Below are 15,446 nucleotides of genomic sequence, written 5' to 3' on the forward strand. Positions count from 1 at the left end.
AATTTACAACATAACCAATAAAAATATAGAGAAGGCATAAAATATAGAGAAGGCTTAAAAATATAGAGAAGGCAATAAATTTAAATTTACAAATGTAAATGTACCAATGTACAATAGATGGGGGGTTCAAAGTGACAAGTAGTGCAGGCATTATTGTTCATGTGGGTTTCCGAGCGTTGTTCATGTCGGGGGGGGAGCCAGGTGGAGGATAGGTGGTTGGGGAGTTTGGGAGGAGTTCAGCATCCTGACAGCCTGATGAATGAAGCTGTTCCTGAGTCTGGTGGTGCGGGAGCGGAGGCTCCTGTACCTCCTCCCTGAGGGCAGGAGGCTGAACAGGTTGTGTGCAGGGTGGTGAGCATCCCTGACAATTGTCAGCGCTTTACGGGTGAGGCGGGTGGTGTATAAGTCCTGCAGGGAGGGTAGTGGTGCTCCGATGGTTTTGCTGGCTGTGTTCACTATGCGCTGCAGGGCTCTTTTGTTGTAGACCGTGCAGCTGCCGCCCCACACAGTGATGCAGCTGGAGATGATGCTCTCAATGGTTCCTCTGTAGAACATGGTCATGATGGATGGTGAAGCTCTTGACCTTTTCAGCTTCCGCAGGAAGTAGAGGCGCTGCTGGGCTTTCTTTGCCAGTGATGTGGTGTTGGCGGTCCAGGACAGGTCCTCACTGATGTGCAGCCCGAGGAACTTGGTGCTCGTCACTCTCTCAGGTGACCTTTGTCTGAGTTTCTTGGACACTCAGTAAAAGACATGGGCAGAGCTGTCCAGTGATCATTACCTGATGGTGAGTTGAGTTCCATGGGAAGAAAAGAGGTCAGAAAACCTACAATGAGAGTCTGCTGGGAACATCTAGCTGAGCCGTTCGTCAGGTACATCTTAAACTCCCACATCTGGGAGTGCTTCAAATGGATATCGAGGAAGGCTGGGAACATTCAGTCAGAGTGGACCATGTTTTCCATCTTTATTGTCTCTGCTACTGTTTGGTCACAAGGCCTCTAGTGCCATCCACTTGTGGTGGACACCAGAAGTAAGAGATCCTGCCAAGCTCAATAGGAGTCCTTTCTAGCTTGACTGGCTTGTGGGACTCCAGAGGCAGCTGACAGGTACCGGCAGTCTAAACGAGCTGTGTTGTGGAGACAAACATTCTGTCTTGGGAGGAGTTCGATGAGGCCACAGAGAAGTACTATCTGTTGACCTTGAAGAGATTCTGGCAAAACATCTGGGGCCTCAGGAGGGGAAAAACATTTTCTGCCGGCACATTTTTTTGTGCAGGTGGAGAGCTGTTCACTTTGACTGGGGACATTGTCAGATGATGGAAGGATTACTTCAAGGATTTCCTTAATCCAGCTGACACACCTCTTCCTGAGGAGGCAAAGGCTGAGGACTTTGGGTTGAGGCTGTCCATCACCCAAGCTGAAGTCACAGAGGTAGTCAATGAGCTCCTCCATGGCAAGGCTCCAGGAGTGGATGTGGTCCGCCCCAAGTACCACAAGTCTAAAGATCCCTTGGAAGTGTCTTGGCTGACACGTCTCTCACGTCATTGCGTGGCAGTCTGGAACTGTACCACTGGACTGGCAGACAGGGGTGGTGGTTCCCCTTTTTAAGAAGACGGACCAGAAGGTGAGTTCCAGCTACCAGGGAATCACACTACCCAGCTTTCCTGGGAAAATGTATTCCAGACTACTGGAGAGGAGAATTTGTCCAATAGTCAAACCCCAGATCCAGGAACAAAAGTGAGGTTTCCATCCTGGTTGTGGAATGGTGGACCAGCTTTACATCCTCTTTAGAGCATTGGAGGTTTCATGGGAGTTTGCTCACCCAGTTCATATGTGTTTCGTGGATTTGTAAAGGGTCTTTGACCGTGTTCCCTCTGGTGTCCTGAGGAGGGTTCTCTGGGAGTATGGGATCCAGGGAGCCTTACTGAGGGCTGTCCGGTCTCTATATGAGTATGAGCTTGGTTCACATAGCCAGGAGTAAGTTGGACCTGTTCCTGGTCCATGTTGGACTCTGGCTGGGCTGCTCTTTATCACCAGTTCTGTTCATAATCTTTATGGAAAGCATTTCCAGGCACAACCAGGGACTGAAGAGGGTTTGGATTACCACTCTGCTCTTAAAGATGAGGTTGTCCTGTTAGGTTTTTCAAGCCAGGACGTCCAGCATGCATTGGGGTGGTTTGCAGCCGAGTGTGAGGCGGCTGGGATGAGGCTCAGCACAGCTACGTCTGAGGCCATGATTCTTGAATGAAGAAAGTTTGTCCTCTCTGGGTGGGTGGAATGCCTCCTGTCCTAGATGGAGGAGTTTAAGAATTTTAATAATGATTGAGGAAAGATCAGAGAGTGAGATTGACAGGCGGGTTGGTGTGGAGTCTACCATTATCCAGGTGCTGTACTGGTTTTCTGTGGTGAAGAGGGAGCTGAGCCAGAAAGCAAAGCTCTCAATTTACCAGTGGGTTTTCATTTCATTGCTCATCTATGATAATGAGCCATAGATCATGTCCAAATTAACAAGGTCCAGAATACAAGTGGCTGAAATGATCTTCCTTCGTAGGGTGGTTGACACTCCCTAAGCGATAATGTGAGGTCGGTCACCCAGAGAAAACTCGGATTAGACTGCTGCTCCTCCACTCTGAGAGAGGCCAGGTGAGGTGACTCGGGCATTCGGTCAGGATGCCCCCTGGACGCCTCCCTGAGGAGGTTGTCTTGGCTCATGATTGGAAGATTGCGAGTTTAATTCCCGCCTTGCCCGCCCATGTGTCTTAGGCAAGACACTGAACCCCAAATTACCTCTGGTGGAGGGTTGGTGCCAATGTTCAGCAGCGGAGCCACCATCAGGGTGTGAATGTGAATGTGTGTGTGAATGTGTCTATGACCGTAGAGTGCTTTGGGCTTTCAAGAAATATAGTAAAGCGCTATATATGTATACACCATTTACCATTTTGCGTGCCCTACTGGGCAGAGGACCGAGTTACTCCCAGGACATGCTGGAGAGACTATATCTCTCAGCTGGCCTGGGAATGTCTTGGGGTCCTACCTGAGGAGTTGGAGTAAGTGGCCTGAAGGAGGGAAGTCAGGGGATCTTTTCTTAGACTGATGCCCCTGTGATCCAGGACCGGGTCGTAGGGGCAGCAGAACAGTGAAAGAAGGATGGAACAAGTCTGGCTTATTACCACACTATGTTTCAACAACAGTACAAACTATGGCTACTAACACCACATAACCAACACTGAGGGGGGGCAGCAGTTTAAGCAAAAATGCCCAGACTTCTCCCTCTCCGGCCACTTCCTCCAACTCCTCTGGGGTGACCCCAAGATGTTCACAAGCCAGCCGGAAGATGTAGTATCTCCAGAGTGTCCTGGGTAATAATTTCCATATTTGCGTAAAACAAAAGTATAAAAATATATATTCTTATTTATAAATAATTATATGCATCATTTGAACTTAAGAAAACAGAATGATTGCAAAAATGTGTACACGAGAACCTTCAATTTTCAGAAGGGTATGTCAGCCATCTTGAAAAAATTGGCTGCCATATTGAAATTTTCATGTTTCAGGTTTCCAGCTTTCCCATCTTCCAGGCCTGTGTGTCTTTGTGTGTGTGTTTTCCCATTCTTTGCAGGTCCTGGTTGGAGTCTCCACCCTCTGGGTGGATCTGGTCACCACCATAGTGGGTATAAAACCTCTTGAGAGTCAAGGCCATATCTCTCTCCCACCTGGCAAAAGACGCTGCATCATCTACAAATCCCATCACCCTTTTTTCAGATTTAGTTGGGTTAAATATTTGTTTAAAATAAACTTTTATAAAGCTTTCCCCAGTCTTCCTGTTGTTCAGCATGGCCTTTATTTGAGCTGGTCATGACAGATGGCTAACATGCTTTTCTGAAAACGGTGGTTCTAAGGTATATATATATATACCAAATTTAGTGCTTGTACGATAAAGTACAGGATATGTCTGATATATAACTGGCCCTACTGATACCAATAAACCGGCAGCACATTTAAAGTAAACCTTGAAAAAACCAGGAGCCGAAAAATAGAACGAGTTCATTTATTTCTATTTTGGTTGAAAATATCATACAAGGCATTTTTTATTAACATAAATTTTGAGGAAGCAAGTTCCCGCACTCTTGGCTTTACGCCCTCTGCATGGCTGCAGAAGGCATTGGACTTCAGTGCATCAGTGAGGAAACTGTTATTCCAAAAAGACTAAACACTGGACTAAAAAAGTTTATATTGTTTTATCTAATAGCGGTATAAAAATAAAGGCTTGTCTTGAATATAATTTTTAAAATGTACACTTTTAAAGAGTCATTCACACTCTAAACACAGATATAATTTACCATAATAAATCCAAGCATGACTTCATTAAAGCCTAAGGCTCCCCAGTGAACTGATCAGCTTTAATGCACTGCAGTTAATCCGGAGAACCCTTATATAAACTGCCTCAACTTTAAATGTACACCATCTACTGTCAAACAATACAACAGATTACTACTCAGTATTCTGTCTTTGTCCACAATACGGAATTCAATTACAATCGGCAAGAGTAAAACTTGGAAACGGACAAAAAAGTTTCATAACATTTAGAAATAATAACAGTTTAAGATTTTTTTTTTTACTTTGAGTTTAAAGCTAAACTAAAAATAACTGATAAACTGCTTGACATAATGAACGTAGATCATGTCATTTCAGTTTTTACCCTCTCCAGAGTGCCCTGAGGTGGTGCTATGATAAAACCGCAGGACTGTAAATATTGAATATGTGGTGGAATGTATAAAAATACTGTATATCAATTTTACCCAAAGATTCTGCTGCTTTCTCTCACCAAATACACAACCATTAATATCTTAAAAACTTTCAATGCTCAGTATCAATGCTGCAGAAAACTTCTGTGATTGTTCTTAGAAGTTGCACAACTTTAAAATCACTGCATTGGCTTCTTGTATTACTGTATAATGTTGCGTTATTGCTTTTTGTTGTTGCCTCTAATTGATATTTCACTCAAAAACATGTCACCTATAATGAACCCTGAGGTGTTTCAGACTTTGTTGTTCTAGAAGTGATTGTGAGACACTTCTGGAAACAGCTTGAGAGTTGCAAAGAATGTTTAAATATTTAAGAGCAGCAGGAGATACTCCGTCTGTACTTATCTTCTTTGTGCTATCTTGTGGGGTCCAGATGACCCCCACCCTTTGACAGAAGTGGACAAATCTCATTTTTTCCTGTAAACACCAGTAAAAATCAAAAATCATTGAACTATCGCTCTGTCTAGCGGGTTGCATGTAACCCCACTCCCGACGCTAACATGCCAAGGACAGCACAAGCTATTAAGAAGCCTCCTGTTACATTTTAATATTTCTTAATTGGCATCATTTTACTTGTTTTTATGTATATTTTTTAATCTACCAGACAAACTTCTATTTGATTCTATTTGTTATTTGGTTTTTTCTAGATTCAATGTTTTCATTAGTCACTGCTGGCAGTTTATGTGCCATTAATGACTCTTCTCTGAGGACCTGGTGGCAGACAAGATGGCGTCGAGAAACCATTAGCCGGAAGCGGAAAATCAACAAAATTTCAGAGTTGTAGCCACTTTTATTAAAACTTTTGAATAGTTTTCAGCTTAAAATGTGTCAAAAAAGATGTTAAGAAAAGTGTTCAGACTTTTACATTGGAGCTTCAGCTCCAGACCTGTGTTTACATTTGACCGCAGTTAAAGGGAAACCAAACATGACTCCACCCACAGCAGAAATGTGAAAATCCAGTCAGAGGGGCGGGGCTTGGGGGCAGGACTTTTATAATTACTGGAGCTCCAGATCATGACATCAGACTTCTGAAACTTCCATGGTTTGACCAATCGCAAAATTCACCTACAGTACCTCGATTCAACCTGTAGGGGGCCGCACACAGATAGATGTTGACTATATTTTCAAGAATCTACCAATTTTATCTTATTTTTTTAAAAAGTTTGGCAATGACCAACACACAGAACTTTTAAAGCATCATTTATAGAGGTCAAAACCCCCAAAAAGTTGATTTAGGGTTTGGTTATCCTTTAACTTCAACCTTTGACACGATCAACGTGAATCAGTTTACTCTGTTGTGGAGAAAATCGGCTTTACGGCCGGAATATAACACTTTATCCCTTGTGCTATCCTAGCCAAGTTTACATCAAAAGTGGGGTCATCTTCATCCAGATTTGTCCTGTGATGGATAACATGTCAATGTAGGGGTGGGGTCATCTGGACCCCATAAGATAGCACAAGGGCTGTATTACTATTGTGTTACATATTGGTGAATAGCCACTTTAAAGTGTTGTTTATCAGTGCAAAAACACTTCTCAGCTTATTCCCGTTGAGCTATGGTATGTCAAAGAGCGTTTTCAATTTTGACAACTCAAGTGTTAAAGGATTAAAGCTTAAAATGCAAAAAACACAAGTCGCTGGCAATATCAGTCCTTTTAGAGCCAAAAACAAAGTATTTGTCGACCAAAATATGCAGCACAGGGAGGAAATGTTCCACTGCTGGACTTCCCATGATTTTTAGCCGCCATCTTGTCTGCAACCAGGTCCCTCTCTAGTTTTTTGTGGATTGGATAAGTAAAAGTGTTAAAGAATTTTTTTTTTTTTTTTTTTTGTACTTTGTGCTTTTTTTTAGTATAAAAAGTATTCTATAAAGAATTATGATGTTTGGAGGTACCAAAACAATCAATCCTGCCTTTTGTTTTTCTTTTCCTGTTAGACTTCTGCCATAGTAATATCTGCGTTATCATCCAGACTCTTGTGTTGCCTTGATGATCTTAACTTCTGCTTTTAGTTGCTTTACAGAAAAAAACCAGAGCGAGGAGAAACAGACATGAGACAGCAGACACGCATTGTTTGCTTTTTTCAACCTGTAAATAGGGGTGTAACAATTCATTTGAACAAAAATTAGATTCATATTATAATTTGTGTTTGCCGATCTAATCCAATTCTCTGACCCACAATGAATCCAGGACTTCTTTATCCCAAACATCCACCAGTGTGACTCAGAGATAAATTCCTGGTACTGAACTGTGCAGGTGAAGTTTTCCAGATTCTTGTATTTCTTCAAGATAATCAAGTGTAAATCTAATATGTGAACAGACAAGAATTTATGTCAAATCCATTCACATTTTAGTTTCATAAAGTTCAGTCCATTGATCTTTTTCCAAAATAATCTTTGATATATTCAAAGTGTTTCCACACACTGGACCGGAATTATGGTTGATCAGTTTTTTGTTCATCTTCGTCATTTTTAATGAAATAAACCTACCATGTCTCAATCCAATCGATTTTTACAAAAAATCGAAAATCGTTTTATCCCATTTTAAAAGGATTTTTTAGTCATTGAAATCAATCTGATTACCAACTTGATCTGGATTGTAGGAATAGAAATAAATTCATCGAATAATTGTTACACCTTCAAAATGAAGCAACAGAGAGAATGAAAAAGTGATGTTTTTACCATAATATGAAACAAATAAAGAAGTTAATTTATAATATGGAAAAAAGGTTATTGGAAAAATACATGTCTATATAAAATAAAGAAGAGTGTGAGAATGTTGGGTATTTAAAGACAGTAAACATTATATTCTTCAATGCATCTGAAACATAGGCAGCCTCTTTTCTTTGATGCTCCGTTACGTCACTTATGAACTGAACCGAATGTTTTCCTCAGGAAATTCCAGATACAGCTGCTCGGTTACACTAGCGAGCCTGCTTGGTTTTGAGCAGGCACCATAATGGGCACCCCTCCCATGCGGCTGATGTGGGAGGCAGTGATGGTGGAGGTGGGCAGCGGCGGTGGCGAGGGAACGGGCTGCGCCTGAGGGTGGCCGTAGGTCTGCGGCAGCATCTGGGCCTGGGGCAGCTGGCCGTAGCGCTCCTGCACGGAGCTCCCGTTGGTGACGGGCTCGGGGGAGGCGGCCGGCGGGCCGCGCTGCAGGGTGGAGCTGTTGTTGTAGTTGTAGTGGGTGGGAGTGGAGGCCCCCTGGTGGCGAGACGGTCTGTAGCCGCCTGTGCTGCCTGTGGCGGTGATGATGGAGGCGGTGTCTGACGCCGGATGCCTGGGCTGCTGGTGATGACTGTCGTGGTGGCGAGAGTACCCTCTGTGGTGGGGGCTGGACGCGATGGAGGACAGAGTACCATTCTTGGATATGACATCCGAGCCCATGCCACTCTTTGCCCAGGAGACGCGCTTTGGAGCCTGAGCATCCTCTCTGAAAGTGCAAAAGACATGAAGTTACCCAGAACAGTCATGACTGCTTCTTGTTGAAAACCCTCGTTTTTATTTTAGTTTGCAGCAGACCCTTTTCACAGTGACGTCAGAGAAAACGGCGACTGGCCCCAAAACATGTAAAATGACTCAGAGTTTCTGGGTTTAGAACGGCAAAGCCGACAACTGAACGCTGTTTAACTCAGTTTTAGGTAAATAATAAAAGGTAATCTTATCAATTTTAACAGAATGAGGTACAATATTTATTTTATAAATGTCCTGCCGAACTGTATTTTCATTTCCTGTCTTTGATCGTTCACAAATCTAAACACAAATTTGAATAATCTTCAATATTGAATGTTCTGTTGAAAATATCAACCTTTCATTTAAGCAGATATTATTCTAACAGGTTCTATTTTCACACATGTTTTAAATGTGATTGAGCAAAAAAATCTGATGGAAGTTCATGTTGGCCACGCACAACACGCGCAGCAAAGATGCACATTCCTGCATGTTGGCCGCTCGTGTTTTAATTCGCCCAAGGCTAAGGGTAGTTGTTGTAATAACAGGTATTTATTGTTTTAGGGGTATTTTAAGGAGTAATTGTAAAAACAGGAATGTTTACCAGGTGGTACTGTGAATATTTTAGGTAGCAACGTATTTTCAGCTTTCAAAATAAGAGCGTTCAAGACAAAAGTTCAACTCTGGCCGTAGGCATTTAGAAAATTACATGTGAATAATCATTTCCTTATACATATTTTTGTCGTTTTCATATGATTTTCTCCCTGTTTACCTTTATTATCCTGCAGGGATCAGACACAGTTATAAGCTAAAGCAAAGAGGAGCTACATCAGAAAATAACACAACAGTTATTAGTTTTTCTTCATTGTAAGACACGTTGAAATAGTCTTACTTTAGCTGTGTTTTTAGTGATTTTGTGAACACAGAAATGTAATCAACTTTAACGGAGCAGAAAAGATCTTCTGCAGATCTACGTCTCATCTCTGTAGTGGAAAGATAGTGTTAGCATTAGCATGAATTAGAAGAAGAAAATCTGAATTACCTTCATAATTAAACAAGCAGCATTCAGTGAAGTATTTGTAACCTTCGTCTAACTTTGACCGAGTCGTCAGAGAGAAATGAGTTTAATGTCAGGAATTTAGGGGAGCAGCTGTGGAACATTCTGCAGGAGGACTGACATTTGTACTTTAATTTGTGAACAATCTAAGGGGGAAAACCAGTACAACCAGGTAGGACATTTATAAAATAAATATTGAGCATTTTCTGTAGAAATTGTTAAGATTACTTTTCATTATTCACCTAAGATGCCTTTAAAAAGTGTTCAGTTGTCAGCTTTGCTGTTCTAAACCCATAAACCGGAAGTCACTCTGCACACTCGCCACTTTGTGTGATGTCACATGAAAAGAGTCTATCTTTGCTTTTCTCCTCATTTTCAGTTCACTTCTTGTACCTGATCTGCACCATAGAAGCTTTATTGTTACTAGAGCGTACTGCAGACTAAGTAAATAGTGTTTCCTGGGACCATGAGAGTGAAATTTAAAACAATAAAGACTAAAATATTTGTAAATGAGAGAGTAAAATCCCAATAAATAAGAGTATTAATAGTTCAATGATAAGAAATGATGGCTATGATAATATAATATAGGTGACACTTTAAAAAATACAACAAAAAATACTTTGAAATCAAAGCAATAATTGAGGAAGCCCTAAGACTTTTCAAATTAGTCTTAAAACAGCTGATAAACATTTGCTTATCCAAATATAATGAGTTAAAAGAGTTTCTTTTTTAACTGACTGTTTAATACAGCAACGTAATCTCACTCCTTTTTAAAAATGTAAACGTTATTGACCGACTTCCTCTTCCACAACTGAATACTTTACAGCATGTATTTAGACAAAACTGATGATCTGTGTTTACATACAACCTGCAGTCCCATAAGTCTGCTGCAAAAAATCTACTTTTTTTTTCATTTGATCAAGAAGAGCTCTGGCACCAAAAACACAACAAATCTGTGTTTTCTAAAATGCTTTGATGAGTGTTCCCACGATGACCCACTTGATTTCATTGGCCATGTCGTCTTCATTGTAGCTCCGCTTCCTGAAAACAACCAGGAAGCCAACGCAGAGGAAGATGAGGAAGATGAAGCCTAGCACTGAGCCCACTGTTGCTCCGACAATCACTCCCACTTTATTGGCTGGAATCAGGAAAAAGACAGAGATTTTTGATTGTCACCTGTACCCATAAGATAACTCAAGGGACAGCATTGAGATACTGAGCATCTTGTTAAAGAAATACACATTTTCATTTCCATTCTAGCTGCTCTCTAAATCTGTGCTTGAACTCTTTTTGACCCGTACACTGAGACTGACGTTTGAAGAAGTTCTACTTTGCATACAAAAACTTTCCATTGCTCTTTTTGCTTCGAGAAAACTTTCTTCACCCCTTTCGGAAAACAGGAAACGTCTGGGGAGCAGCCGATGCTCTAGAAGACACAACTGCTGAAACATTGACCTGGCGCTGACCTCGCTTAGGAACGGCCCAAACTAAAAATAACGTGTGTGAACATCAAACCGATTCTACAATCCTAAAACGAACCAGGGGTCTGCAAACTGTGGCTCTTTAATCCCTTTATTGTGGCTCTTTATCCAGATTATTTGCTAACAAGTACATGAGAACATTTCAGAGAAAACAAGACCAAAAGCTGTAACACGAAACAATTGGTTTTGTGTGAAGGAGAACCTCTACTTACTCCTGATGATCTCCAGGTTGATGGAGCAGTTCGCCGACCCCACTGTGTTGTTGGCTGTGCAGACATAGAGTCCCGTCATGTTGTCGCTGAGGTTGGTGAGCTTCAGAGTTCCGGCCTCAGAGTCTAAAACACCAAAACACCTTTTCACTCACAGAAATAATCTAAAATACGGATTATTCCTACAGACACTGTGCACATATCAGAGATGTTTTGATATGTCGGCAGGGATAAGTGGATTGATTGATAAGTGGATTGATTGATAAGTGGGTTGATTAACCAGGAGTGGATCAGTTGCAGTAAACTCCATGCAGAGAAGATTGTCCTGTCAATCTAATCTCAGATTCAGGAAAACAATGTTGGTTCCAGAACCTTTAATCAGCTATTTTCCCTCTAAGGAGGGATACTCCCTTTGGGAATAGGAAGTTGGGATTTTTTGCCCTCCCTGCGGTCTTCTTTTGAGACAGGGTGCAACAATTTGGGTTCAGAGCAGAGCAATCGCATTTCTACATCAGGGGGAGTGAGTTGATGTTGTATGGAGATCTGACAGGAGGCGTGTCTAAACAGGATGAGTTCAGACTCAGGCCACACTGTTTACCTTTGGGCTGGCCTGGAAATGCCTTCATACCCTTCAGAGGAGCAGGAAGACAGAGATCTGGTTTCCTTGATTAGCTCACATTCCTCTGGATTTAGACCTTAGACTATGAAAAATAATGGATGGCTTAATATTCAGCACCAAAACAGTTGGGCTCAAATGACTCAAATGGCCCTGCTAACCTCAATGTGTCCATTGGTCAAAGTGACCAAAAACTCAACTGGAATTTAGTCCTTTTAATAAAAGTTGAGTTCAAGAGTACTCTGGATCGTCCCCATGACAGACAGCTCCCTGATATTGTCCTGAGTTGGGCCCTGTGTGGCTTCACGCCAATGTCTGACAGGACAGAAGAACCCTTTCAAGGTCGTCAATACCTTAAATGGTCATCTTCACCAGATCTACGTCTTGAGTAGTCAGAGTCAGTGCCCCTACCAGCAAGATCATTTATAGCGTTGTTTTTCAGTGGAAAAGTCCTTGAAGCTCCCCTAACTGGTTACAACTGGTCTGGAGCTCCATGTGGGTTAGTATAAAAATGCCTTCATCAATGTTAAGAACTGAGTATGAATGAGAACTGTTGTAACTCTTGTGCTATTCTAGATATTTTGACATTAAAAGTGGGGTCACCTGGACCCCTTAAGAGAGCACAAGAGTTAAACAGCACTTCCCTCTCTCTGTGGCCCAGTTTGAACTCTTTTTGTCCCGCATTATCACGAGAGGGGAAAAATAAAACTAGAAAATGTTTTTATTTCTGTCTTGATGAACATAAGAAACACATCAGCTCATTGAGCTCTAACTGGGCAGCCAACCCCCAGTATACAAGCTCCACTACCCAGAAACAAGCAGCCTGTGTAGCGGCGTATGCTAGCTGAGTGGGACTCTGGGAGGCGACGCTTGCTTGATATCCCAGACCCTGGTTGTGTCCAAATTCCCCCCTAATCACTATATAATGTGTTCGCCATTTTCTAGTGCTGTCTGAATCTACTAATTCCAAACTGAGTGCACTATACAGTCCAGCACACTGTATAGTCCCTCACTATATGGTTTTTTAGTGTTTAGGGTCGGGTGGGAATTCTGACACAACCCCTGAGAGGCGGAGCTAGCTAAACTGTTTACTGGGTGGCTGACTAACGTAGAGGGCAAATCTGTGACTGACTGGCGACCTGTCCAGAGTGTATCCCTCCTTCACCAAACAGTAGTCGGGAATGTCTCCGGGAATCCCACAGTCCCCATTGCGTTAAGAAAATGGACGGAGGTACAGGTCGAAAATCCTGGCACTATGCCGCCATATTGAACCTGTTTCTACCCTTTGATCTAGTCACTGAAAACGTCACGTGCCCCAAGCTGAGTCAGGTTGGTTGAGGCGCTCACCACGCCTTGCCGTGCCCGACACCCAAATTACTGCATCTTTACATTGACTTAAACATTGAAACTTGACGTGTGAATGCACCATAAGAAACCCTTCACTCCACAATTGGCTGTTTTCACTCAGATCCAGTTTCGGGCAAAGACTCAAAAACTTAGTTGTTATTTTAAAAAGAATAAATGAATTCAGTCTCTGATAAAACATTACAGCTTATTAGACAGAAACAATCACAACAACACAAAACAAGTAACACATGACGCATGAGCAGACCATGTTTTCCAGTTTCAGTGCTTCAAACCTGCTCCGTGCGGACTCACTTTGCATTGGTGGGAAGAAGATCTCAGTTTTGGGTTTGGTTTTCTTCCAGTGGTACAAAGGGGTCGGTTTCCCCTCACTGGACACGCAGCTCAGAGTCACATTTCCTTTCAGGACAGGCGTCCCTATCACCGAGCAGTTAGGAGGAGACGGAGGAACTGCAACGAGAACAGGAGACGACCGTCAGCTTTTTATTGGCTACACATTAGATCACGAAGTCACAAGTCTCTGTTTCTATCAGTGGAGATACTAAAGAAAGACAAGAATCAAGTCGTGCTTGTTCTCACCCTTCACATTTAGAATGAATTCTGTGACGGAGGATTCTGTCCCGGTCTCAGACGCTATGACCTGGCAGACGTAGCGCCCCGAGTCCGACTCCTGGGTTTTGTTGATCAACAACGACACGTCCTGTGACGGCATCTGGTTGACAAAACCAACGCGGCCCTTGAACGGGCTGCCGAAAGTTGTAGAGCCTTTGTTGTAGGAGATGACCTGGCAGGAAGGGAAGATAGACAAAAACCCAGGAGATTTGGAGGATGGAGTTAGCTAAAAAACATTTTGCATCAATTCAAATTAAAAAAATACTTCATTGGTGGTTGAAAGCTAAAGTAATTGCTTCAGTAATCTATGCAGGTCTTTAATAGCTACTGACATGACCACAGAGCGTCAGTCGCTGGAGGATTTTCATGGATCTGGACTGCTGCTGATGTGACTCTTAATAAATGTCTTGGCTCCAAAAAATCTGAGGGATTTGTAATCCTAACATCTCTGACCCAGAAAATCACAGATGTTTGACATTTCTCTGAAGGTTTTGTATGGAAAACATTTGTAAATTACATAAACTCAGTTTGCTTCTGCTGCCCAGTGGGCAATCATTCACCGCATTAAAAAAAAAACATTTCTATGACTAGGAAGCTCAGAAGGTCTCTTCGGACGTTTTAATCAACCACTCACCAATTCAAATTTGTCAGAAAAATGGTTCCAGATGACAGTGCTGCCGCTCTGAGCGATGTTGGTGGTTGACAAGGCCTTCAGCTCCACCTGCCCCCCCCTCACCACGTCAACGTTGGTCAGGGCCCAAAGTCCTGGAAGGGGAAGAGGGTGAAACATGTCAGAAGGACAAAAAAAACATTGTCTAGAAAAAGAGTTGAGTATTAAAACACCTTTAATGGCCAATCATCAGTACACAAAGCAAATATTCACATCACAAAAAAGAACAGAGTCTAGGAAACCAATTCAAAAATTCAGCACTGAAGAGCTGCTAACAGAACATAACAGCTTATTTACAGCCCACGTATTAACAAATACAACTAGTCTGTGTGTGAGCTTGTAGAAACTAAACTCCACTCTCAAACCAGCCACCAGAAGAGTTTTAAAAACAAGCAAAACATCTTCAGGCCCAACTCCTCATATCTGATTTTTTCATCCATAATGCTAACTTTGCCTGACTGAAGGAAATTACTGTAAAACGTGCACTCTTCTCTTCGAAGTCAATTGAAATAAAAACATTTTTTTCTAAAAAATAAAGTAAAAAAATCCGGTTACTAACTAGTGTACACAAAGTAGTAATTGGGAAAATGTTGTTTCTAAAAGTTGAAGTAAAAAAAAAAAAATAAAAAAATGAAAGTTAAAAATTGTGTTTTCTTCTAAAAATAAAATTACAAAGAAAATCGGGTTACTAACTGATGCGCATCATAGAGTAACAGATTTTTTTTCTAAAAATTAAAGTAAAAATGAAAATTTCAAAATAAAAAAAGAAATCTGCTTACCAGCCAGTGCGTACCAGATATTAACTGGATTTTTTTAATTGTATAAAAAAAAAAAAATCTAAAAATTAGGGTAACATTTTTTTTTCTAGAAATTAAATGAAAAAAATAATTTATACAAACTGGTGCGCACCAGATATAACTAAAGAAAAAAGGTTTTCTCTAAAATTGAAAAAAAACAAATGTTTTTTTAATGAAGTAAAAAAACATTTTTTTCTAAAAATGTAAATTAAAAAAATGTTTAGCAACTCGTGTGTACCAGATCATTTAAAAAAAAATTGAAGTAAACAAATGTTTTTTTTCTTTAATAATACTGATGTAAAAAATATCTTTCTAAAAATTGAAGTGAATTTTTTTTTTTCTGGTTACCAACTTTTGCACACCAATTACTATCTGGATTTTAATTTC

General features: G+C 41.3%; 1 protein-coding gene across 1 annotated transcript in view; it reads right to left on the reverse strand.

Annotated features, from left to right (window-relative positions):
* Nucleotides 1-6,583: 6,583 nt before the first annotated feature.
* Nucleotides 6,584-15,446, reverse strand: part of esama (endothelial cell adhesion molecule a) — a 57,743-nt gene continuing 48,880 nt past the window's right edge. The window contains exons 2-7 of the mRNA XM_024261702.2: nucleotides 14,227-14,357; nucleotides 13,560-13,764; nucleotides 13,275-13,430; nucleotides 11,003-11,125; nucleotides 10,309-10,447; nucleotides 6,584-8,235 (exon numbers count right to left, since the gene is read on the reverse strand). Coding sequence (XP_024117470.1) covers nucleotides 7,719-8,235; nucleotides 10,309-10,447; nucleotides 11,003-11,125; nucleotides 13,275-13,430; nucleotides 13,560-13,764; nucleotides 14,227-14,357 — 1,271 coding nt within the window. The 3' untranslated portion in view covers nucleotides 6,584-7,718. The remainder of the gene's footprint in view (nucleotides 8,236-10,308; nucleotides 10,448-11,002; nucleotides 11,126-13,274; nucleotides 13,431-13,559; nucleotides 13,765-14,226; nucleotides 14,358-15,446) is intronic.

The sequence above is a fragment of the Oryzias melastigma genome, linkage group LG14 (genome assembly GCF_002922805.2).
Source record: "Oryzias melastigma strain HK-1 linkage group LG14, ASM292280v2, whole genome shotgun sequence".
NCBI lineage: Eukaryota > Metazoa > Chordata > Actinopteri > Beloniformes > Adrianichthyidae > Oryzias > Oryzias melastigma.